At 31.8% G+C, this 23,780-nt stretch overlaps 1 protein-coding gene across 1 annotated transcript in view; it reads left to right on the forward strand.

Moving 5' to 3' along the window:
- Positions 1-3,050: 3,050 nt before the first annotated feature.
- The window catches only part of LOC129225725 (uncharacterized), a 70,771-nt gene continuing 50,041 nt past the window's right edge, over positions 3,051-23,780 (forward strand). The window contains exons 1-6 of the mRNA XM_054860219.1: positions 3,051-3,116; positions 3,217-3,294; positions 6,260-6,355; positions 7,910-8,040; positions 13,502-13,607; positions 15,585-15,702. Coding sequence (XP_054716194.1) covers positions 3,090-3,116; positions 3,217-3,294; positions 6,260-6,355; positions 7,910-8,040; positions 13,502-13,607; positions 15,585-15,702 — 556 coding nt within the window. The 5' untranslated portion in view covers positions 3,051-3,089. The remainder of the gene's footprint in view (positions 3,117-3,216; positions 3,295-6,259; positions 6,356-7,909; positions 8,041-13,501; positions 13,608-15,584; positions 15,703-23,780) is intronic.

Below are 23,780 nucleotides of genomic sequence, written 5' to 3' on the forward strand. Positions count from 1 at the left end.
AAAAAAAAAAATTAACGGTATGAATCTCAAACTGAAAATTTTTGATAATATTTTCCACAAATTACAAAAGTAAAGACATATTATTTATTTTGTTAACATTTAAAAAAAAAGGAAGTTGGAAGTTAGATGTATGTCCAAAAGTTACGATCTGAACAATGCTATTATTTGAGAACTAATTATATGATTTATATGTTTTAAAGGTATTTTTGGTTCCTCAAAATCAATTTTTAATTATTTTAAAGTGTTTTCATATGTTTTTATGTAGTATCTTTGAAGCAAAATCATTTTTCTTAAATATATATGTGAGATGTCCAAATTGCGTTACGATCTAGACGCCGATAATTCTGTCCGTTTATTCAATATTATAAATTCCATCCGTTTATTCAATATGATCTTCTGTCTTGTAACCTTAATAAAAAAAAAGGCAATTATAATGTTAATTTCTTCAATCCATTGATATTTTGCACAATTAATACGTTATGCATTGAACATTACAAAAATAACTGTAGAAACACAAGTTTCGATCGTAACGAAGGCATTTAAGTAAACAAAATGGCAGCAAAAATCGCCAAGCAAACCCTGATTGGGGACAAACATTGTACAATAAGCAGAGGGTTACCAGTGGGGAATACCGGTTTTCGCCAACAACATGGGTTTTGGCGACTTTATCAGCTGGGCTGGCAAAATGGATGGATTTTTAATCGGATTCTACGAAACCATAACCATGGGCCAATCCAGGATTTTTTTCTCACTACCTATTTTTGTGAAAGTATTGCATCATCCTATTTTTGTAAAAGTTTTTTTTTAGCAGCATTGTTTTTGTGAAATTTTAGACGCATCCTAATTTTTGTAAAAGAAGTAGTGGAACAAGTGAAATTTTAGTTCGAAAAGTGTAACTGTCCTCTAGTATTATTTTAAACAGGTTTTGTTTTTTTTTTGTGGGGGCGGGGGGAGCTAAAAACCTAAGAAGTACGAAAAATACCATTGTAATTTCAGCTTCACGGTCTATGTACTGCGTACAATATATTAAATTATTAGAAAAACAGTTCCTAAAACAGATGTTTAAAGATTACGATAATATTGCATAAATACACTTTGGTGATAAACAGCTAAAAATTAGTTAAAATACTACAAAAAGGTTTCTATTTAAGCAATTGTTCATATAAACCTGCTTATAATTTTATTTTATGAGTATATTTTGTTTTAAACAGATAAACAAATTTTATATTTTAAAATGAATTTTTGTGAAATTTTCGATGTTTTTTGTGAAGCTACTGATTTTATTACTTGATTTTTGTGAAAGTACCGATTTCAAAGCAAGATTTTTGGGAAGGTACCGAAAAACGGTAGCAAAATCAGCCTGTATTGGGCCCTGATAACAAAATTTTATTATTTAAAGACCAGCATATAAAGTCATTCATGTACTTCATAAATCCCTTATTTTTCATTGCAGAATTTAAAAATAGATAAAATTTTCATTGGAAAAGTTCAAAAACTGAAACTTTCATAATGGTGATGTCCAAAATCTTACCTACTGGACAACTGTATGTTCACAATCTGTTACCTACAGACCGATCATTAAATTTGCTATTTATTAATTTTTATAAATATCTGCTGTCTTTTTATATTCGTATATGATGCTCTAGGTGTACATACTATGCAATAAAACCAAAATTGATGTCCAATTTCAAAATTTTAAAAATAGCTCAGAATTAACTTTTTTGTGCCCACCTTTTGAGAACTATCCATGAGTCAAAAATTAAAATTTTGAATCGATGGTTTAATTTTATTTTTCTTTCCACTGTGTCAAAAAATATGAATGATATGTTTATCATAGGAGGCTAAAATGCAATTCTAAAATAATTTCACAAACTATTTATTTTACAAGCCGAATTTATACTTTTAATGACTTTGATACACTTTGAGGATTGCAATCTCTTTGCATCCGTTATGGGAATCAGATGTCTTGAATTTTTGATGTTTTGTTAAGAGGTAAACAAATAAAATCTCTTTTGAATTTATAGATTTTAAACGAAATTCTGTGGGTGTCTTGGGTCAAGAAGTTAAATGCTGAACACCTGCCTTCTTTTTTGCAATTATTTTAAATACTATATGTGTGTAACATTTCCAGTTCAATTTAATGCAATGTAGAATGATGTATAGATATTGATACTTGAGGGGTGCCCATCTTCCAGAGAGTGATGCGACTCCTCAACCCCACCCCAAATAGCAAGAAAACTCTCTAGATTGATATACTCAACAGAAAAGAGGAAAACATCTGACTAAAAGTTTCAATGATGCAGTAAAATTTTGTTTTTACAATTTTTTTTTTTGCAAAAATATTTGATTTTTCACAAGATTATTTCATTTTTCACAAAAAACGGACCCTGTGAAAAATCCTGGACAGAAGCGTGATTGAAAAACACAGAGAGTCCGAAAATGACCAAACATGTAGAAAAGTGTGTATTTGGAGGCTATGAGTAAAGTACACGGTGGTGTATAAAATACTTCGGATTTAAATATGATACTGTACTGATACAAAAGTAATACATTTGTACTAGTAATAAAATATGTAAAAAAGTTTAGCATAGTTTTTAGCTTTAATTATTTTAAAAATTAAAATTTTGACTGTACACATAATCCGCACACGGATAAACGGGAGTACAGTGTAGGTAAGAGTGTGTTGAGATTGTTTAGAGTTTGCTACTGTGCAATGTTTTATTCAGTAAATTACCGCCCATTAGCCAGGGCTAAAGCAGAAATACATGAAATACACCACCAGCTCAGTCATTTCCAGCCGAGGACAAGCACGAAACTGTATAAGTGAACTACACGAAACTGTATAACTTGATAAGCATGAAACTGTAGTCCTCGGCTGGAAATGACTGAGCTGGCGGTATATTTCAATGTTTTATTGTTAACTTGGGGGGGGGGGGAGGGAATTAAAAAGCACATTGGGCATATAAATGTCATATTAAATGGACTTTTTTAACTTTATTATTTATTATAGGGCTGTAAGATTCCAGTTATTCAGATTTTGCATTTGTTTTATTGCCACTGGATTGACAAATGCAAACATTTTTCTAAAGATGGAAATTGAAGTCATAGAGCCAAAGGTATGGTATAGATTTTAAAACTTTGATTCTGGCATAGAAATTGATAGGGATGCAATTGATTTAAAAAAAATAACAAAATACTTTTAAATAATGATTTCAGAGAGCTCCTCTAGAATTTCCTGTGGATGTAGATGGAGCACCAGTGGAAGTTGTCGAAGTGGTTAAAGCAATAAAAAAGGTTTCTTGATTTTTCACTGTAAAATGTTTTATATAGTTACTTTTTGCAGTCCTGAGCTTTTAATTCTCTGTTATTCCCCTTTTTTCCTCAAGAAAAAAAAAGTATTAGGTGTGTTTTTTCTTCTAAAACATTTTGCAAAAAAGTGATTTTTTTATTTTAACAAAGTTAACCAATGAAAAGTTGTTGGTTGCATCCGATACATTAATTTTTTGACTTTTGTCCAATATCTTTACATTCCTAGCTCACTTCTTTTTGCAGTGGGCTCTTGTATTCAAAGTAAGTCTGCAGTTTTGCACTTTTATAAGCACATTATTGTTGATCTTACAGTTATTTTTTGTTTGTAGCATAGTTATTTATTTCTTAGCTTCTTTTGACACGTTGACTGCCAACCACAAGATAACTCATACTTGTTTACTTGGTCATTCTAGTGCAGCTACGATTAAACTCCGGATATATCAGTGATAATATCAATAGATGGTTTCTAGGGGGGGGGGGGGATCAATGTATGACCAGAAATTTTATTATAAAGCAAACAAAAGATATCATTATAAAAATTAATTCAAATTCAAGAAATAAAATAATATTTTATTGTTTGTAGAACTTCTTAAAACCATCTTCCACACAAAGGGCTGGCTTCTCTTTACAGGCTGGTCTGTGTTTTACACCGTTTTTTGCATGGGGTATACGACATGGTTTTGTTGGATACTGTTTTTTTTCCGTAGGTGGTTTCATTTCTTATGCTTTTTGATGATAACTATGCATTAGAATGAGGTTTTTAGTAATATAATGTGATTAAATAAAATTGTCAGTTTAGGCCAGATTTCTGAAAATTGCTGTGGCAGTCAATGTGTTAATCACACAGATTATTTATTGATGGTTATGTTTTTTCTGTTGGAGGAATAATATATTACCTTAATCATTAATTATGCACTGCTGAGCAAGTCAGATAAAATATACATAAAAATCGTAAAGAGCTCATTATTTTCAGTTTTAATTAAAACTAAATGTAATTAAAATTTTTTTACAATGACTAACTGAGACTGCAATCGTTCCACCTTGCTTATCGACGAAGTAACTTACTTTAAATGTGCAAAAAAATGTATGAACTTAAATTTTGTTTTATTTCTCAAAACGCAAATGAAAAATCATTTCATGAACTCAATTCGATTCATAATGTTATAATCAATGCTCGAAGATGACGATAAAAGATTTTTTTAGCTAAAATGCAAATATGTAACAACAAAATATAGTTTTATTATTATTGAAAATATACATTGAAAAGTGTGTGTTTATGGTAAACAGTAAAGGTGTGATTTATTTCTCTTCTATAACCATTTTCTTTAAAATTTCAATTTTTGTTTTTAGAATAGAACTACTACAAAATATTTTTTGCTAGTTGCATTTTATAATAACCTCAAAACTGTTGTACAGTACAACCTTGTTTATCTGTACAACGTGGACCAAAGGTAATCTGGATAGGATTAAGCAAATCTTTAACTAAGCAGACTTACTGTTCATTATGACAAAATACCATATTTTGTAGTAAAATTATGAGAAGTAGTTTACGAGACATCAAAATATGTCAAAACAATTTTTGTACAACTTCTTAAAAAATAATGGGTTTCTGGTTCGAACACAAGTGGCGTTTGAATAAAGCACGATCATCCAAATGCTATAGTTCAGCTGCAGTGGTGTTAGTTAGATTACAATAAATTGTACAATCTATGCAGGAACTGTACGTTTAATAAAAATAACCAGTGAATGTTTGGTGTACGTTTTTACTATCCTACGTTCTTACTTGGTACTTACGTTCTTGCTATCCTAATTTAAAATTATCTATGTAAGCATAATTTTTTTTAAAGGCTACAAATTTGATCCGGAAATTTGTATAAACAAGGTTCTGCTGTACTTGAATAAAATTTGTTTCTGGGGTTACATTTGTAAAAGTTAAAATAATGTTTTGATTATAGGTTGTTTTCATTTATACATTGTTTTACTCCAGTCTCTTGAGCGACCTATAAACTATGCTTTACTGTAAACACATGAATCAAAATTAAAGAAAATTTCAAACCGAAAATTGCTGCTATCATTATTAGATACTCATTTTATAAATGCCAAGTTTATATGTTTTGCATAAATCAAATTCTGAATAATTGGCTCCAAATTTGTGGCATTGTGACTAATTGTAATTTTTAATTTTAATAGTTGAACAAAACAACAGGCCATATTAATCAGCATTGCTGGCCATATGTTGGGCATCACTGGCTTATATAAATGTTATATTTCTATTAAAACTGATAATAAATTGTAAACTTTTTTATCTATTGCACACCAGGCTTTCTAACTAAATAGATTTTGAACTATTTTCAATACCACTTAAATTTGGGCATTTAATGATTTGGAATTTTTTCAGTGAAAAGGGATAGAGAAGTAGAATGATTTTTTACATAATTTCAAGAAAATTTTAAGTTTTGCAGAAAATTTTAATTGAGGCTTGTCACACTTGTTTGAAACATATGATCCATGTATGCATTTCTTTCTTTATGAGAAATTAATCATTTAATCAGGAGTGCACTATTATAGCCAATATCTATATTTATATTCGATAAATTTGTACCAATTAAGCAGTGAAAATTATTTTTTTCTTTTAAATACTTTCAATATGTCTGGAACAAAATAACTATGCTGAATGATTTTATTTATGATAAGTAAAAGTAATTGATTTTTATTCAAAAGGAAAATTAAATCAAAGAATTAGGAAATGGTTATATGCGTGTCTGATGTTCCAAACTTTTCAGATTATATTTGCATTGAAACAAAATCTTTTTCCCTGTAATTATATGACTAATATTGTTAAAATTTTACGTAAGAAAATTCTTTAATACTTCTTTATTCTTATGCACATTTTTGATGCTTCATTTTCCTTAAATGTATTTTGCATAAAAGGCGACTCTTTTTATTTTAGGTTGCAGAAAAAGTTTTATATCATTGGGATGTCTTCCCAATTGTTTTACCTCCCCCACTCACTGTGGTTACAAGTGAAAATAATGGCAACAAAAAAGTATTTATGTTCAATATTTATATTATTATTATTTTTAAAATAGCAGGGGCCATAAAAATAGCATTGTAATTTTTGGAAAAAGAAATTGAATTTTTGTATGTTTCTATTAGGTGTGGGTTTTCTAGAAAATTTGGAACTTTTCCCAAGTACAGCCAAATCTGGTTTTGGCGAAGTATGCAATAGGGAATTGTCTTGTTTTAGCAAAGGCTTTGGTAATTCCCAACTCATTTTACGTGAGAACAGTGTTAACATTCAAAATATCGGTATAATGAAATTTATTACGGTGAAATGATTTCACTGGTCCTTTGGACTTTGTTGTATCTAAACAATGAAGATTTTGTAAAATTTTGCTTCCGTAACCTACAGGCCCCTTTTTGCAGAAGTTATTAAATAATTAGCAAATATTAAAGCTGTTTGCAAACTTGTTTCTGACTGGAATTTTAAAGTATTATTAAAACAATCTCGAGAATATATTGTAAACAAAAAATCAAAGAAAATTTTACAAAATAAGATCTAAAATAATTGCTTGCACAATTCTCTGCTAATAATGAAAAAAGGGGTCTGGGATGGGTTTAAAAAATAGGCTACCTCTCCTTCTATTGTTGTAATACAATGATCAACCTTTTGCACATGCAGAGCGTCCATGCACCTGCAAAGTTATGGAAAGTCATGGATTTTGACTATAATCAAGAATAGTCACGGAAAGTCATGATTTTCAGCAAAAAGTGCTTAAAAATCATGGAAACTGACAACTGGTCATGGCTTTTGAGTTCAAAAACCTGCAAATTAATCAAATTCTACAGATTAGGTCCAAAATTTATGAATCTTATCCGTTTCTTACGCTTTTATGCTTCAGTTCCAATTTTTCATATTTCAAAATTCGATTCTATCTGCTTCTAAAATGCTCGCTTTTTTTCTTTGCAATGTGATTCTACCATTTGGTCATTTTTAACTATGTGTTTAGCATTATTTTTAACCCTCCTTTTTGTCTAATTGTATAGTTGAAGACTATACTTTTAATTTTACCGCACTTATTCAATCCAAAAATTTTAAGTCATTTTTACCCAGTCAAGTCCCCCACCCCTCCCAGAAAATAATGTTTATAAATGGTACTCTCAAAAATGGAAAAAATGCCATAATCAACTGAAAAAAGGTCGAGATTGACCGGTTGATTGCAGTGGAGGCGTTGCCGACCGCTGGTGTAGATTATAATTATTGTGGAAATCTTAATCATAAAAATGTCATCTTTCTTTTTTTTTAAGCAGTTATGTTTGTGATTATTCTTTTTTGTCCTAAAGAAACTTAAAACAATACATTTTTAATATTATGCTGAAAAAAATTTTCTGTGGTTTACCTGTTTGGTTTTTCCTGTTTAATTTGATTTTCCTATTAATCCATGTTCATGATGTTAATTAAATAATCTAGAAAAAATGCTGATATATTACTGTGTGGACATGCCACAGAAGGAGTTGATTCTATAATTCATTAAATATATTGAAAAAATATCTTTGATTCAAATTGTTATGATTATTAATTTTTATTCAACTTTTACAGTCAAAACCTCTTATAGTGCGAGACTTGTTTATAGCTCCAACATTTGAAGAACTAAATCTTGTTTCCATCAACCAAAAAGGAGAGCCTCAACCTCTAACTCAAAAACAATTATTACACATCAGAGAATCTGGGTATGTTTTTTTTTAGTCAAATATTAAACTAGCAGTTAAAATAAGTGATTAGTAAACATTTTAAATTAAATATACAGTTTAAGTTTTGGTTAATCAATTCTAATTACGTTAATGTATTTTAAGGTCGTATTTATGCATCACTTATGCTTACTTCTAATATTATCATAAAAAGTTTTTATTAGTCGTAAATAATAGAAGTTTTGAATGATTAATTTTGAGGTAAACTGGAAATAAAAATATATTTTTCATAAATCAAATTGGCATAATCATGTACTGTATGCAGTAATCTTTTTTTTTCCCCCAGAATTTTTTGATCAATTAAACTTTGATATGCACGAGACTGGAAGGGCTTCTATATTTTTATTTTCCTATGAATCTGAGTAAATGCCTATTTGCCCATATTTCTTAGAATTTTTAGTCCCTGCTTCCTTTCAGCTACATTTTTTCCCTCTTGATTTTCAGACACCTCGATTACTCTGAAAAACCATATTTTTAGAATCTTCCCAGTTCCAAACACAAGCTTCACCGAAAAATTGTGTGCCTTGTTTGATATTTTAATCCTTTTGCATCCTGTAAACGTTTCAACTAATTTGAAAGTTTGTATTGTAACATATGCTACCTTGACTCAGCTTATTTTATTCATTATTTTGATGATTTGTTTATTTATTAATTTTAGTTAGGCAAACAAGGTTCGTACTGCCTTAAAAAACTCTTAATTTCATCAAACAAAATTAAGGTCCCTGAAAAACCTTTAAAAATTCTTTAGATTTCTGAAAATTTCCTTCATTTTTGAAAACTATATCAAGTTTGGTCCCCGTTTTCTTATTTTTTCTATTGTCCTCCCTCAACTCTTCATCCTCCACAATATCTGCCGCAGGGGCGGATCCAGACAGAATTCTCAGAGGAGGCCATTTGGAAAAATACGATGCTATGGAAATTTTTTGAGTTTTACAAATATCAATATGGCCCACCTTTAACTAGAGCATTTTTTAAGGAATTTTCACTAGGCGACGCAAGTTTAACATAAAGGCTGTTACCATCCCAATAATTTCCCTCTTTTTCTTAACAAACGTGTGCATATATTGTCGCCTCAAAGTGGTATTCTTGTATTTAGTACTGTGTTCTGAGGCGACTGTATAGTACTTATGATTCAAGAGGAAACCGATATGTACCAACCGTAAGTGTAATATTAACTCCAAAGTAAAGAGGGCCTGGGGGTTTCTCCTCCGGAAAAATTTCGAATTTGTAGTCTTAAAAACGCATTTTAGATGATCTTTGGTTGGTTAGGGGTAGTGATGTAAAATACCCGGGTATTTATTTTTAGGGGTAAATACCCAGGGTATATACCCGGGTAAATACCCAAAATGGGTAAATACCCGTGTATTTATTTCAAAAATTTATATTCAACTAAAATACTTTTCTGTATACAACCAACAATATACAAAACAATAAATTTTTGCCCAAAAATTGTATTTTGATCACATATTTAAAGAATTATTGTGTGAAACAGCTTAGCAATCTAATATGATATTCACATTAAATGTGTTGGATATGCCTGATCAATGTCGATAGCCAAATTTCAGATATAAAGAGCCATTCTACAAAAAGTAAAAAGATTAACTGGTTACAAAAAAAGCAAACATCAATTTTTTAAGGTCCTAGGCTTTTATAACGCAGTAATATGTCCCTGCATCAAAATGTAACGAAATGTCGCTCAATTCATTATTACTATTTATTTACGTATATCTTATGCAGAAATTTCCTCCAAACTTAGTTCAATTGTTCAGGTGTATTCTGTATCACACATACACATATATATACACACACACACATAATATACATAAACATTTAAAATTTTTAATCTTTTATTTTAGGATTTATGTTTAAAAAAGAAAATAGTCACCTTTTAATACCACCTAAAATTTTTTTGCAAAATGCGCAATTATTAGGGGATTTACCCTGCCTTCGGAAAAATACCCAAAAAAATATTTACCTTCCCACCCTACAGGGGAGCAAATGCAAATGAGCAAGGCAACAGAAAAGAATATTTTGCTTTTTTTTGCTTATTAATGTGAAAACTGTTTCTATATTTTCCATGTTATCACTTAAATATCAATAAAATAAATAACACAATAGTCTTAATAACTTCTCAGTTTATTCTTCCAAACATCCCTCATGCTTCCTTTTTTTTTCATTTTGGATATGACTAACCTAGATTGTGATTTTGAAATCCTGAAGTTCATAATGAATTGCTTATACTTCTCCAATTATGACATTGAAAAGAAAGATTCTTTGGTTCACCATATGTTTCTTTCATGATTTCATCAAGTCTTTCAATAAAAAAATATTATAAACTGTGTAATACATATATGTATCTATCAGTTTTACCAATTATTTCACATTTAGATTTTTTAAAAAAATCCCATTCACTTTTTTGCAATTTTTGTAAAATACCCAGTTTTTGGGTATTTACCCAGGCCTTGGGTAAATACCCAGGTAAATACCCACAAAAATATTTACCTACCCGCTGGGTATTTACCCGATCCACATCACTAGTTAGGGGAGAAGAGGTTCGATGTTGCACCTCTGCCTATTTTTCGAAATAGTAGCTCTAAGAATGCAGTTTTAAACGATCTTTTATGATCTTAGAGGGAGGAAAAATTTGAGGGCCCATCTAAGGAAAATTTTCTGATTTGTAATCTTAGAAATGCATTTTAACTGTCTTTCGTAATATTAAGGGCTTGGGTGCACCCCCCCCCCCCCCCCGGCCCATTTTTCAAAATTGTAACCTTAAAAGCGCAAACATTCTCTCCAATAATGCTAAGAAGAAGGAAGTTTGGGGTTTCTCTGGCGCATTTGTTTTTGCCATTGTAGAGCCAAAAACGCAGTTTAATACGATCTTTTCGTGATGATACGTGGAGGAGATATTCGAGGGCCCACACCAAGAATTTTTTTAAATTTGAAGTCTTTAAAGCTGCATTCTAATTATCTTTGGTAATGGTAGGGGAGAAGAGTTTGAAGCGTTCCCCCCGAAATTATAGCTCTAAAAAGGCTGTTTTAGACGATTTTTGATATTAAGGGGAAGATAGATTAAAAGTCCCTTCCCAGGAAAATTTTACTAAATTATTGACGTAAAAACACATTCTAGACTATCTTTGGTAAGGTTGAAGCTGAAGAGATTCTGAGGTCCACTCCCAAAAATTTTCAAAATTGAACTCTTTAAATTGCAAATGTAGGCAGTGCCAGATTCATGAGTAACTTTTAGAGGAGCCACAATTTTTCAAAATTGAAGCTTCAGAAACGTCAAGCTCTTGAAGCAAAACGTAGGTCAATCTTGAAGAATGTCAGCGAAAATGAGATGTGGGGGACCTTCCCCTGGAAACTTTTACTAGTTATTTTTTAAAATGGTGGTTTGTAAGCGATCTTTGGTACTATCAACAAGAGAAAGAGGAAGGGTTTGAAGGGTCCCATATTAAAAAGGGAATGCAGAATACTTACATAGCACTGCATAAAGCCAGGTTAAAACTTAAATTCAATTTTAATTTAACGCGCAATCATTAAATGTACAACTTTTTATCAGACACTTACTAACACATATCCCTTTTCTTTCCCACATGGAGGAAGTAAACACATCTAACAAGACGAGCACATTATGCTAAATGAACCCAAATATTTGGTATACAATTATTTTTTGAAAATTTCGTGTGGAGGCCATGCCCTTCTTCTGGCATTGTTTCCATTCTTGTCGGACTTCACATGGATAGCAATGAAATCTTTTTTCAATTTAAGCTGGGAAAGAGGGTTTAAAAAACTAGACTTGAAACTTCCTCAGTGTGGTTTTATGGCTCCCCGGTGTTATTTTTATGTTCTTGTTAGACTTCCAGGAATAATAAGAATTTTTTTATATTTAGCTCTAAAAAATATTTTAAACTATTTCTGAAACTTTTTCAAGCTGGCCATGACATCGCTCTCATTGTTTTCCTTATTGTTAGACTTTGTATGTGTTATAACGGAAATTTTTTGCATTTTTGCTCAAAAAAAGGGGATTTTAACTGTTCTTGAAATTTTCTCAGAGGGGCCATGGCCCCCTCCCTGTATCCGCTCATGATCTGAAGAAAACGTATGTTTGGGAAACATGCCAACAATGTTAAACACATGTTTCGTCAAAAATTGCATGATTTGTTTGAGATTTCAATCTTTTTTACACCCTGCAAACATTTCAATCATTTTTAATGTTGTTTTTTTTTTTTTACCATATCATGCTACTCTATATCTACTTATTTTATTCATTATTTCAATAATATTTTTATTTCTGTAATTTATTTTAAAAAAAATGCAAAAGCTAGTCAAAAAAATGTGGTTCAACTCCCAGTCTCGGATTGTATTGAAACTTGGCATGGTTACTTTTTATATGCATTTGAAAAAAGCTTTCAAAATATTAATGGTGAATCTCTAATGGTTTAGGCTTTACAGCCTGTGAATTTTTTTGTAGTTTCATGATTAAATTAGGCAAGTTGTTCTTTTGATCCTGAAATAATATTATGAAGTTTTTAAAACCAAATTTTGAGTTTGAATGCAAGGATAAAAGATAACCAATTATTTTTTCTTTAATTAAAAGAGATATTTTTCTCTGAAAAAAATATGAAAAATTGATATAATTGAGTGATGTACCAAGATTGAACTTGAGCTCTCTCAACCCTTTATTTAAGAACTCAGGGGTTAGAAACTGCTGCCTCTCTTTCTGAATTTAAATTTGTATAAAAATAAACCAACTTGCAAAAAATGGTGCAATGCAGTCAGCAAATTATGGTGAAAGTGTAACCTTAATTTCATGAGGTTATGAATAAATCAATTTGATTTGTTCATAACTGGGAAAGGCAAGTTCGGAAAGGTGTAATTTCTTGCTAAGAATGAGTTGTGTTTCTTGTATTCTCGGCAACACTTTCTTGAGTTGATTGTGAGATTATTTTTTTGGGCCAATTGCTTTAATGACCAAATTTTACTTATTCAACATATTTTTATGTTTGTGAAATAAATAATTTTTAAATAAATTTGCTAAACCTGACTGTCTCAGATTTTTTTAAGAAAATCGCAGAAATCACACTTTGGGACACCTTAAATACATTCAACCGCTTGACTATTTATTAACACTCTGTACTATTTCTTGAATATTTGTTGGACAGTAAAATATCAGTATTTTGTGTACATTATTTTTAGAAAATTTTCTGAAATTAATATCAGAAGTACAATAAAAATAATGTAGTTAATGTAGTGTCCATTGATATTTTTTTTAAATCTTTTTTTTTCTTTTTTTCAAAATACTCTCCAATTGATCCCCCCCCCTCCTCCATATTTCTCAGCTTCTTAGTTTGGCATGTCTGGGTATGTGCATGATATTCTCATTTTGGATAAAAATAGCTTTTTATGTTGAATGAACATTGTTCAATTTTATATTAAACAGGGAGTTTGAAGTTGATAGCATGAATTTCCCTGGACAAGTTCACAAATGGAAATTAAGTCAGGTACTACAAAAAGGAACAAAAAATGTTCATGACACTCTGTTTCAGGTAAGTTTAACTTCTGTTTATGTATTTAATATTTCTTTTTCTTTTTTTTTTTTTTTGGTTCATTTTTACAAAGTATTATTATAATTGTAATGATATATCTTTCTGCATGAGTTGGTATTGCACATGTTTGTTTGTTTGTTTCTAAAATTCTTGGTTTTCTTTATAATAAATTTCAATTTCATGAAGAACAAATTTTGCAATGAAAACTGCATAAATGTTTCAGAATTCAGTGCAAAGAAATAGATTTAAAAAAAATGTATAGTTAAAACTTTTTGAAAAACCCAACGAAAGGTTGTGAATACACACCAAGATTTATGCAAAAATAGAAGATGAATGAATAATTTGTAAAAGCTAGAATTCTGTGTGTGTTTTTTTTTTTTTTTTTTTTTTTTTTGTCTTTTCAATCTTCTTTTTAAAAGAAACCTATATTTTATTTCCCATTTTCGGACTCTTTTTTTTTTCTTTGCTTTTGAAGGTATTGATGTATTTTATATAACAATTCAGAGTGCTTCATTAGCACGTTTATGTTTAGCTGCCATGGCGGCTGGATTAGCCGCCTACACCGGATTGGTGTACATCGAGAGCTTCGTCCCTATCTTGCCACCAGTTGCGGTACATTAAGATAAGATTTATACACTCTCTTTTTAAGTAAAATTGATTTAAAAAAAGATGCCTTTGTTGCCAAAATTGAGAGATCTTAATGTTAATCTTTCTTTTAAAAAAATCTGCAATATTGCTAAAATAATATAACATTTATTCTAGCAAACAAGTGTAATATTCTCTTTCAATATTATGCTTGTGAAATAAGTTTTTACTTTGTGCAAATAATTATATATCTAAAATGTTCAAACAATAAAAATAAATTAAAAAAAAAAGAAAAAAAAAAACCCTACTCGCGCTTTAAATTTAAAGATCCCACATAAATTTTTGGTCAGAGTGAGAGATCCTACCTTACTTTTTTCGTCTAGCGTAAACTCTAATCAGTGTTTTTTTTTCCTGTGTGTGTGGGAGGGGAGGGGGGTGCTGGGTAATATCTCTTGCTCTTGGCGGGCATATACAGACTACATTTAAGGAGGGAATGATGCTGAGGATTGACACCCCCTGCCCCCTCGAACAAAGCTACGGTTTTCAGTGCAAAAAATTTCTAAAACTGCTTGGGTGTCGATAAAAAGCATTAAGTTAGCCAGGAATAAGGCTCCTAATAGAGTATAACTGTTACTAATTATTTTTTAAAGCAATGAATAGAAGTCGTGTTTCAAGTTTTTACCTTTAAAAATAATTCATGAATTGAAAAGATTACAAAAGATGAAATTGTTTATATTTTGTTCATAAGTGTTTGAACATAATGGGAACAGATAATATTGTTGGCGGTTTAGGGGGGTCATGACCCCTATGACCCTGCCCTTGTTTCTACCTCTGGTGGGATAAACACCCCTGACTTGAGGGTCATAAGTTTATTCTATTTATGCCAAAAAGTAATAAAATTATAATTATTAACAAACATCCATTATCTGTTTTTTAAATTCTTTTTTCAGCAAAATCTTGAAACAACTGCAAGTTCTCTACTGCATTTGATATTTTTGTTTCCTAGTTATTAAGACATTGTGTTTAATTTGAAAGAACGTGATTAAAAGCAATAAACCTCTCCCAAAAGCAATTTCTGTATCTGCCACTGAACCAGGGTTACTGATAGAGCACAAGACCGCAAGAATGGGCGCTTAAAAGGAATTTCACTTGAAAAATGTTTTGTTGCAGGACTTTCTCATAATTTTGTAACACCTGTTGAATTGAATAACAAGCATCTTTAAAAATCTCTCTCAATTTTTAAAAATCTCACTCTAATTTCAACAGAGGGTGAAATTTTCTCACCCACATTTTTTCCTCTAATGGGAAGCTTGCACTGAACTGCAGTGATAAGCATAATTTCTCTAATTAGGAAATTTAATTTTCTTGTTAAAGTAAACCTTCTATTTTCAGGACATTGCTTTATCAATGCATTTGTTAGTAATAATTGCTCGCAATCGTCTACTTTCCAAGTTCTTCAGTGTTTCTCAGTCAATGCGTGCCTTCCTCCGTGGGTTAGCTATCCTGTTAGGTATGTATCAGGAATAAAAATTCATTTATTCTTATTCTGTTATGTTTCTTATTGCTCTTTAGAAAGTTTTTTAGACCGGTTTAGCTAAAGCGTTGTCAAAATATTCAAAGCAAATGCTATTCATTAGATTGCATTCATTTTGTTAATTTTGAAAAATGTCATTTTTTTTTCATATATAAAATTTTGAATTTCACAAATAATTTGGCCTTAAATTTTGGGCAAATGAGCTTGGAAGTGTCCAAAACATTTTTTTTTGGGGGGGGGGGGGGGGGATTAGCCTGAATGGAAATCCACAAAAGTTGAAATAAGTTAATAGTTATTATTTTTAAGGAAAATTATGCAAATCATTTTAAGTAAGTTGTTTGATATTGTTTTTTTACATTCTACATTTTCTTGATACTGTTCCCTTGGCACTCCTTCTTTTTTAAATTTTTTTAATGCCCCTTCTTTTTTAATCATGAGGTAGGCAGATGTTTTCATAATCTTTAATGTTACATTTTAAATTGCTGGAGAGGGTAAGGTAAATTGGGACTTTTTATGGCAAAGGGGAAGGAGAGAGTCAAATGGGTTGAAAATGTTGAAAAAAAGTGTGACATCATTTGTGGATAGATTCTTTCAACAGATTCAGTCTCAGATTGAGCTCTATGACAGTGACATTACTGATTTTTGGCCAAAGAAAACTCCTCCCATGTGCTATTATCAAGCAACTTTTCAACTTTCTCCGAGATCTGCTGTCAGCTCCTTTATAGTTGTAATTCCCGAGCTGAAAAAAAGCATTAGGGTTGGTTGGGGTAAGTGGATTACTGGGGTAAGTGGGTCACCCCCTAAAACTGAAATATGGATAAAGTTTTCAAACTTTTTTGCACAGATCACAGGGCTGCCATTGCATGCTAAAAAAGCGACTATTTTGAAGAGTTGTAGACTATAACGACTATTTTGTAAAAAAAACTGCTACTATTTCAGCCGAAAAGCGACTAAAATTTAAAATACATGAGAGATGTAAAAAAAAATGGAACTTAAAAAAAAACGCTTTAGCTTCAAGTATCATCGGCTGAACTTTTCTAATTTCGAACTCACTCAGGTGTGCCAAATTACTGGAAAGTTGCTAATAAATTACCATTACAATTATATGGGTGCTAATTAGGGATCCAATTTCTGAATACCAATTAATTGGCTGTTGATAATTGGCAGAGTGACCTTAATGATTTTTTTAAATACTCCAAATTTCTCCATCATATTTTTCTCTTACAATTTTGATTTCAGAAATAATTAATTGTTTACTTCTGAGAAAAGATTTGTTTTTCTCCAGTTTCCTAATTTTCCCAAAATAATTTCAAAATTTCATCCAATTTCTTTGAGCGACTCTTCATATTATTGTTAATTAAATTACACTATGTTCACTGGGCATGAAAATTTAAAAATATTAGGGTTTAGCCTGAGATCAGCAGGCTTATTTAAAACACATTTAATTTAAATTTATCTTTAAATTATTAGTAGCCATTTAATCTTTATTTTTTTACAAAAGTTTTATTTTTTATAAAACACTTTTATTTTTTACATAAAAATTAAGATTGAAGAAAAGCGTCATCATATGAAAAATCTTGCAACGTTATTTACATGTGTATAGTTATTCAAAAGAGAGAGAGAGAGGGAGGGAAAAAAAACATTACTTAAACCATCGGTTTGTTAAAAAAAAAAAAAAAAACACACACAATGAAGTATGTATATTTTGTTATTTAATCAAATGATATTAAACTAGGTCCCGTCCCAAATTCTTTCGAGTTGAAAAAACGGTCTGTCTGTCTGTCAATTAATATTCTGTAGATTTTTTTTTGTTTTAAAATATTATGGTATGCATGTTATACCACAGTATACTCGCACGTACGCTTCTTGTTTCGTTTTTATGAGGTTTTGAAAGAAATTGATTCACTTCATTTCCTAACCAAAGGAGACCAAACTTTACTTCCCCGTGAACATTATAATCTTCCCATATCAGGGTTGCCACGCTCCGGGAAAACCTAGAATTGTCAGGGAAAATGAAAAAGGCCAAAAATCATCAGGGAAATGTCAGGGAAAATGAAAAATTGCATAATTTTCTAGAAATGTCAGGGGAATTTCTTTTATTTTCAGATCGTTCTTGATCGTTCTTAGCGTTCTTGATCGTTCTTAGCGCGGCCTGCGGTCTATGACGTCAAAAAAAAAAAAAAAAAAAAAAAAACTTTCAGCCTTGTTTTTCCCATTCGTCCATTCCCATTCGTTGTTTTGTCATTCCCCTCTTTCTCCTTCCCCCTGCAGTTCTTATTATCGACTCTCTGCCATTGGCGCGCACTATAGCAATCCGCAGAGGACATGCGCAGAAAGTAGTCCTTTTCTTCCTAGTTTGAGCGGGCTCTATTTAAACGCTGCTTGCCTACGTCAGCAATTCTGACGCAGTACATTGTTTTGTCTGCGAGTGCGACTGAAGTTCTTAATGAGCTGTAATAATCTTTTCATATTTTATATTATTTCTCTAAATTAATTAATGAAATCATATTCTTCTAAACAGTTTTGTTCTGTAAATTTAGTTCATTAGACAGTTTTAAACTTAGAAAGTTTCTTTTTTACAGAAGTATCGCTAATCTTTTAGTATTTTGGTAGTGATCTTTAAAGACTTTCAATGTGCTTCTTTCTTTCAAAATAAAAGTAATCCGATTAAAAAAAAAAATCTGCACATCAGAGAAGCTTCTGATCATTGCTCAAAATTTAACTTTATGACAGGGTGCCATCAAATTTTTTTGGGGGGATTTTTTAATTATTTATTTTACTTTATTTTTATTCAAATTATTTATTTTATTATTTTCATCTGTGTATTTTATTGCGGAGGGAGCACAGAACTTTTCTTTCAACACAATAATAATTAAAAATAAATAAGAAGGTTAAAAAAATAAATAAAAAAAGAGAGTTGAAAATAAAAGAAGTGCTAAGACGTTCAGAAATATTGAGGAATGGGGGGGGGGGGGATGATTAACAAACAGGAGAAATATGTGGAGCTAAAAGATGCATGATTTTTTTACAGGTCAAAGTCTAAAAGCGCTGTGAATTTAATGGATTAGAGGAGTGGAAGGCAATAATTGAAAAAGTTTAGGTTTCATAACTTTTTAGTTCAGATTATTTTAGCAATTAACTTTATTTTTGTGATACGAATTTCACAATTGTTAATTTAGCAGTTCTTTCACTTATGAAAGGCAGTGGCTCTTCGCTATTGAAAAGAAGATATGCTACATTTACATAAATTCTTTATTACAGTGATTTGCTTCACTTGTGTTAGTACATTAAGGTGGTACAAAAATGCACTTTAAAAAAAAGGTTTCTCCTAAAAAACAGGACACCACTCAATGTTTTTAGACTTGTGGATAGTAATATACTGGAAGAATTTTAGCTTCCTATTTCAACTGAAAGAGGATGCTCGCCCACCTCCCCAAACTTCATAAGTATGGGGAGGCGGTTAAAAAAATACATTGAACTAAAAAAACAATGTTACATACTATAATATGCACGAGTTATATGCATATACATTGCAATAAAATAATTACTTACATTAAAAATTTAAAAAAAAAAAAACAGCTGGGGAAATTAAATGTTTCTAAATTTGTGACTTTTTCTATTCTAGGGGTAGTGTTAAATTAAGGGGTCATTGAGCAACCTTTTAAAATTTGAGTATGAGGCTAAGACTTTTACAGCACAATACTATTAGTAAGTCTAAAAAAGATAAGGGGTGTCTTGGACTTGAGCTGAGAAAAAATTTTTTTTTTGAACCACCCTTAGTACATATTTTTGATTATTTCAGCTTGAGTAAATTAAATTTGGTAACCACTGTTTGTAAAGTTTGAAAATGAGGTAAGTTTTATCAAAATTTGAGATGCATATATTAATATTGCAAAATGAAGGTGGAGATCGATAACCTGGAATTTTTCTCAAAACCACTTGGAAATGTCATTGAATTTCATTCTTGAACTTCCTTGGCAACCCTGCCATATGTAACGTTGTTCGTATGACCTTCAGTTTTGATGGTGATGACATAAAAAATTTTCATTAGAAATTGTGCAAGGACCTTGGGGGGGGGGGGGATTGAGAAATATTCCTGACTGACCTGCTGCTGATCCAGTAAGAATAGTACGGTAAATCATATTAGTCCATATTGATTTTACTTGGGGTCCAGTTCCATTGCATATATAAGGCAAATTAAAGTTTCGCAACAAAATTATTGGAATACTGTCTTTAATTTTAATAGAATAAATGTGGACTCTTAAAAGTATTCTTAAGATACAGAGATTGTACAGAGTCCCTAAAAGGAGATGACTTTAAACAGGCTTAAAGTATATCTGCACGCGTTCATCAAGGGAACCACAGGAAAAGTTTGGTAAGATTCACCGGCAAATGCAAATGACACCACTCTCAATGTTGTCTTAATTAGCGTTCCCGTTATGCGTTTTTCAAAGGGCGCGGCGCCCTGCCCCTTTTTATTAAAGAACTGATGCGCCCTGCCCTCTTTAGACCCGAAGAAACGCGCCCTGCCCCTGCAGTAGAATTTTAATGATGCGCCCTGCCCTTTTACTGGTGTACAAACAATTTATATTTACGATATCCGAAGGGGAGAAAGGAAGAAACGATGTCCGAAAGGAAGATTCAAAATCATGACGTCAGCGCTTTCGCTCCCCATCGAACGTCGATGGAAGGAGGGAGGGAGGAGGGGCGGGAACTGACCGACCCAGCTCCTCACACCGTTTTTTTTTTTTTCTTATTCCATGCGGTGAACTGGGCAAAGCACGTGCAAATTTCCGGTCCGAACGTTTTTCTGAGATCGCTATTCTGATTTTTTTTTTTTTTCCCCGTCATGCCTTCTATGAATCGCAAGCGGAAATACAGGGAAGATGCAAGAACAAAAGAAGGAGCATACTGTAAGAAAATAGTAGATATGTTCAAAGAGTAAGTGCAAGAATTTTATTTTTACATTAATTTTTTTTAATACTATCTTAGGATCGGCATCGCTTCAATTAGTGTCGAAAATCGGAGCAGCCACGTGCTGTTTTAAAGTAGAAATTGAACTACAATATTTCCTCCTTAACGTACCTGAAATTATCATTCTACAAAATAAAATAATGAAAGGGGAAAAAAAAGTTTCATAAATGAACTTACGATTTAAAAATAAAATAGGAAAAGGAACTAGCTTGCGCAAGAAGAGCGAACCTTGGTGATGCGAAAGTATTTTATTGCAATTTTTTGTGATCATCTTATTATCATTTTTTAAAATTTTAATTGTGTCCCAAACGAAACACATATGAGTAATTTCTTTCTTTTTTTTTTTCTTTTTATTATAATCGTGAATGAAAGCTGTTTTTTGCTTTCTTCGTTTGTTGAGCACACTTGCTGCAACAATCTTTCAACACCTGCTTTTGGACAATTTTCCATATTCCAAATTAGTGAACAAAATTAAAGGTATTTATCCAGAATTCAGAGTTAAATTCAATTTTTAAAGGATGAGTTTCATTTACAAGATATACTGCACTTAGTGCGCAGCAATCTATGAACACGTGCTTTTGATTTATCATTTTCTTTGTCAAGTTAAACAAAATCGTAACACTAAGTTTATTCATTTCATTTGAAACATTGAATTATTTTAGCGATTTTTTAATCCCTCCTTCGATTGCATGTGGTAAAAACGCGTGCGGTATTTTAGCACTATGTATTCAGTTGCTTTTCCGTAGGCATTGACTAATGGCGTAGCCGGGGTTTAATTTAGGAGGAGCTACAAGCGGTTCGCATAGCGGGACAACTCAATCTCACTTCCCAAAACTCCTTGTCCCTCCACTTTTTAAATTTCAAAACTACAGATTGATCGAAAAATAATACCGTTGATGAATTCATATGTTTAACGAAAGTAAAATTGACTTAATAAGTGAATTTTATATTTCTCTTTAAAATGGTACATCGCGCGATTTTTTTTTCATTTATTGTTTTATAATATTGCGCTGTTTCTTTCCCCACAATCGTTTTCAGGAAAATATTTATCAAATGAAATATTTGCAACCATTCGCATTTATATCGTAATATCATTCATGTCGTGAATAAAGGGCGTGAATCAGTGATGGCAGATCACCAAGACCCAAGACCTCCCCAAAAAGGTTTTTATTCATCAAACCTGAATCGTAACATTATAATTTTTCTTTTCCTTTTTTTTTTGAATGATTTTCTTCTAATTAAGTATAATGTAAGTATGGTATAAGTGCATGCATCGTTCAAGAAATTTCATTCGGTTAAATTAGATTCCCCTCCCTCTCCTGAAAATGTAAGTTTCAGCCCCCCTTCCCCCTTCTATAACCATTTGATTTATTTACGCTGCTTTATTTCACTTTCATTTTAAATAACACATGCATAATTCTAGCACAGCGCTGTAAGCCAAGGCGAAGCTCTTTATACTATCGCTATTTTTAAAAATTAGTCTCTTTATATCGCTATTTGAAAATTTCGTGTATTTTCGATCTTTTCCCTATTTCTTAATCACATGTGACTATTTTTCTCTCTCTCTCTTTTTTTCTGCAATCTTTACGCGCACGCCGAAGTGTCTAAGTTCATCGGCAACGGAGTGTACGCATGACGTCATCTTCGTGGAATCTGGTGATGAGGTTCTAATAAAACGCTAGTTTTGGGCTACGGAGGCAGTCTCCCGAATAATAATCGAAATGCTAATTGCGACGATCTTTGATGAGCGTAGGGAAAGGTGTTAAGTTCAACCGTTCCAGTTTCTTTTTTTTTTTTTTTAATTTTTTTTTTTTTATAAAGCTGAATACAGCCCTTTTTTTTTTCTGATACAATTATGCGAGGTAGTTTTCCTGAAAGGCTATTATTGGCCCAAAGTGGAGGATTGTTAGTATCGAAAATGGGGCGGGGGGGGGGGGAGTTTTGGAATACAAATATGCAGGTAGGAGTGGAGGCGATTTTGTGATATAATTATGAGAATTACTTTTTCCAGATGGTATTGGCCCAAAGAGAAAGAATTTGGAAGTTGCCAGTCTCAAAAGTGATCCAGAGGGGAGTGAGGGAAATTTTTGTACTACAATAAGGGGAGAGGGACGTAGGGCCGATTTTTGTTATACAATTATGGGAGTTAGTTTTTCTGAAAGGTATTGGCCCAAGGAGAAAGAATTTGGATGTTACCAGTCTTAAAAATGGTGCAGGAGGGTGTGGGGGGATTTTTGTGATACAATTATGCAGGGAGGAGTGGAGGCGATTTTTGTGATGAAATTATGGGAGTTAGTTTTTCTGAAAGTCATTGACCCAAAGAGAAAAAATTTGGATGTCGCCAGTCTCAAAAATGGTGGTGAGGAAGGGGGGGGGGGTTGCAATACAACAATACAGAGGCGGGAGGCAATTTTCGTTATACATTTATGGAAGCTAGTTTTTCTGAAAGGTATTGATCCAAAGAATTGTTGAACTACGCACAAATTTTGCAAACAGATTATGTAATTGTTGATAAAAGTTTGTCGCAGACAACTACAAAACTTTCTGCCACTGGGGCTGTTGGAGATACCCCCAAAATGTTTTTGAAACAGCTGTCTTAAAAAATTTAAGGCTCACCTAAAAAATCTCTTAGCAAAAGCATTCACTGTGAACCAAATTTATATTTCAGTTTGCAATGATATCATGATGTAAACCAAAGCATGGAGACCTCAATTATTTTATTCATTTATTTCTTCAAAACCGTTAACATTCAGCAATAACTTTCTGAAAACACGGTAATAGTGCATAATTCCTCAATGCTGCATGTGTCGCATGTCATGCTTAATATTACCATGTTAGTGTAATCGTATAGCCATCTTTTAATCTCCGTTTTGGGCTTACGAACCTTTTTATTTTCTCACTAGTGTACAATACTATGCATATTGAACTAAAATACAAAAATATTTTTTGCATAATTATTTTTGTTTCTTTTATTGATTGGCTATTTGTATAAGGCACAGTAATCAAAGGTGAAGGGGGCCAGGGTGCCCCCCTGAGAGGGGGGTTCATAGCGCAGATTCAGCCACGCCATTGAAATTTTT

This window comes from Uloborus diversus, chromosome 7 (genome assembly GCF_026930045.1).
Source record: "Uloborus diversus isolate 005 chromosome 7, Udiv.v.3.1, whole genome shotgun sequence".
In the NCBI taxonomy this organism is placed as follows: Eukaryota; Metazoa; Arthropoda; class Arachnida; order Araneae; family Uloboridae; genus Uloborus; species Uloborus diversus.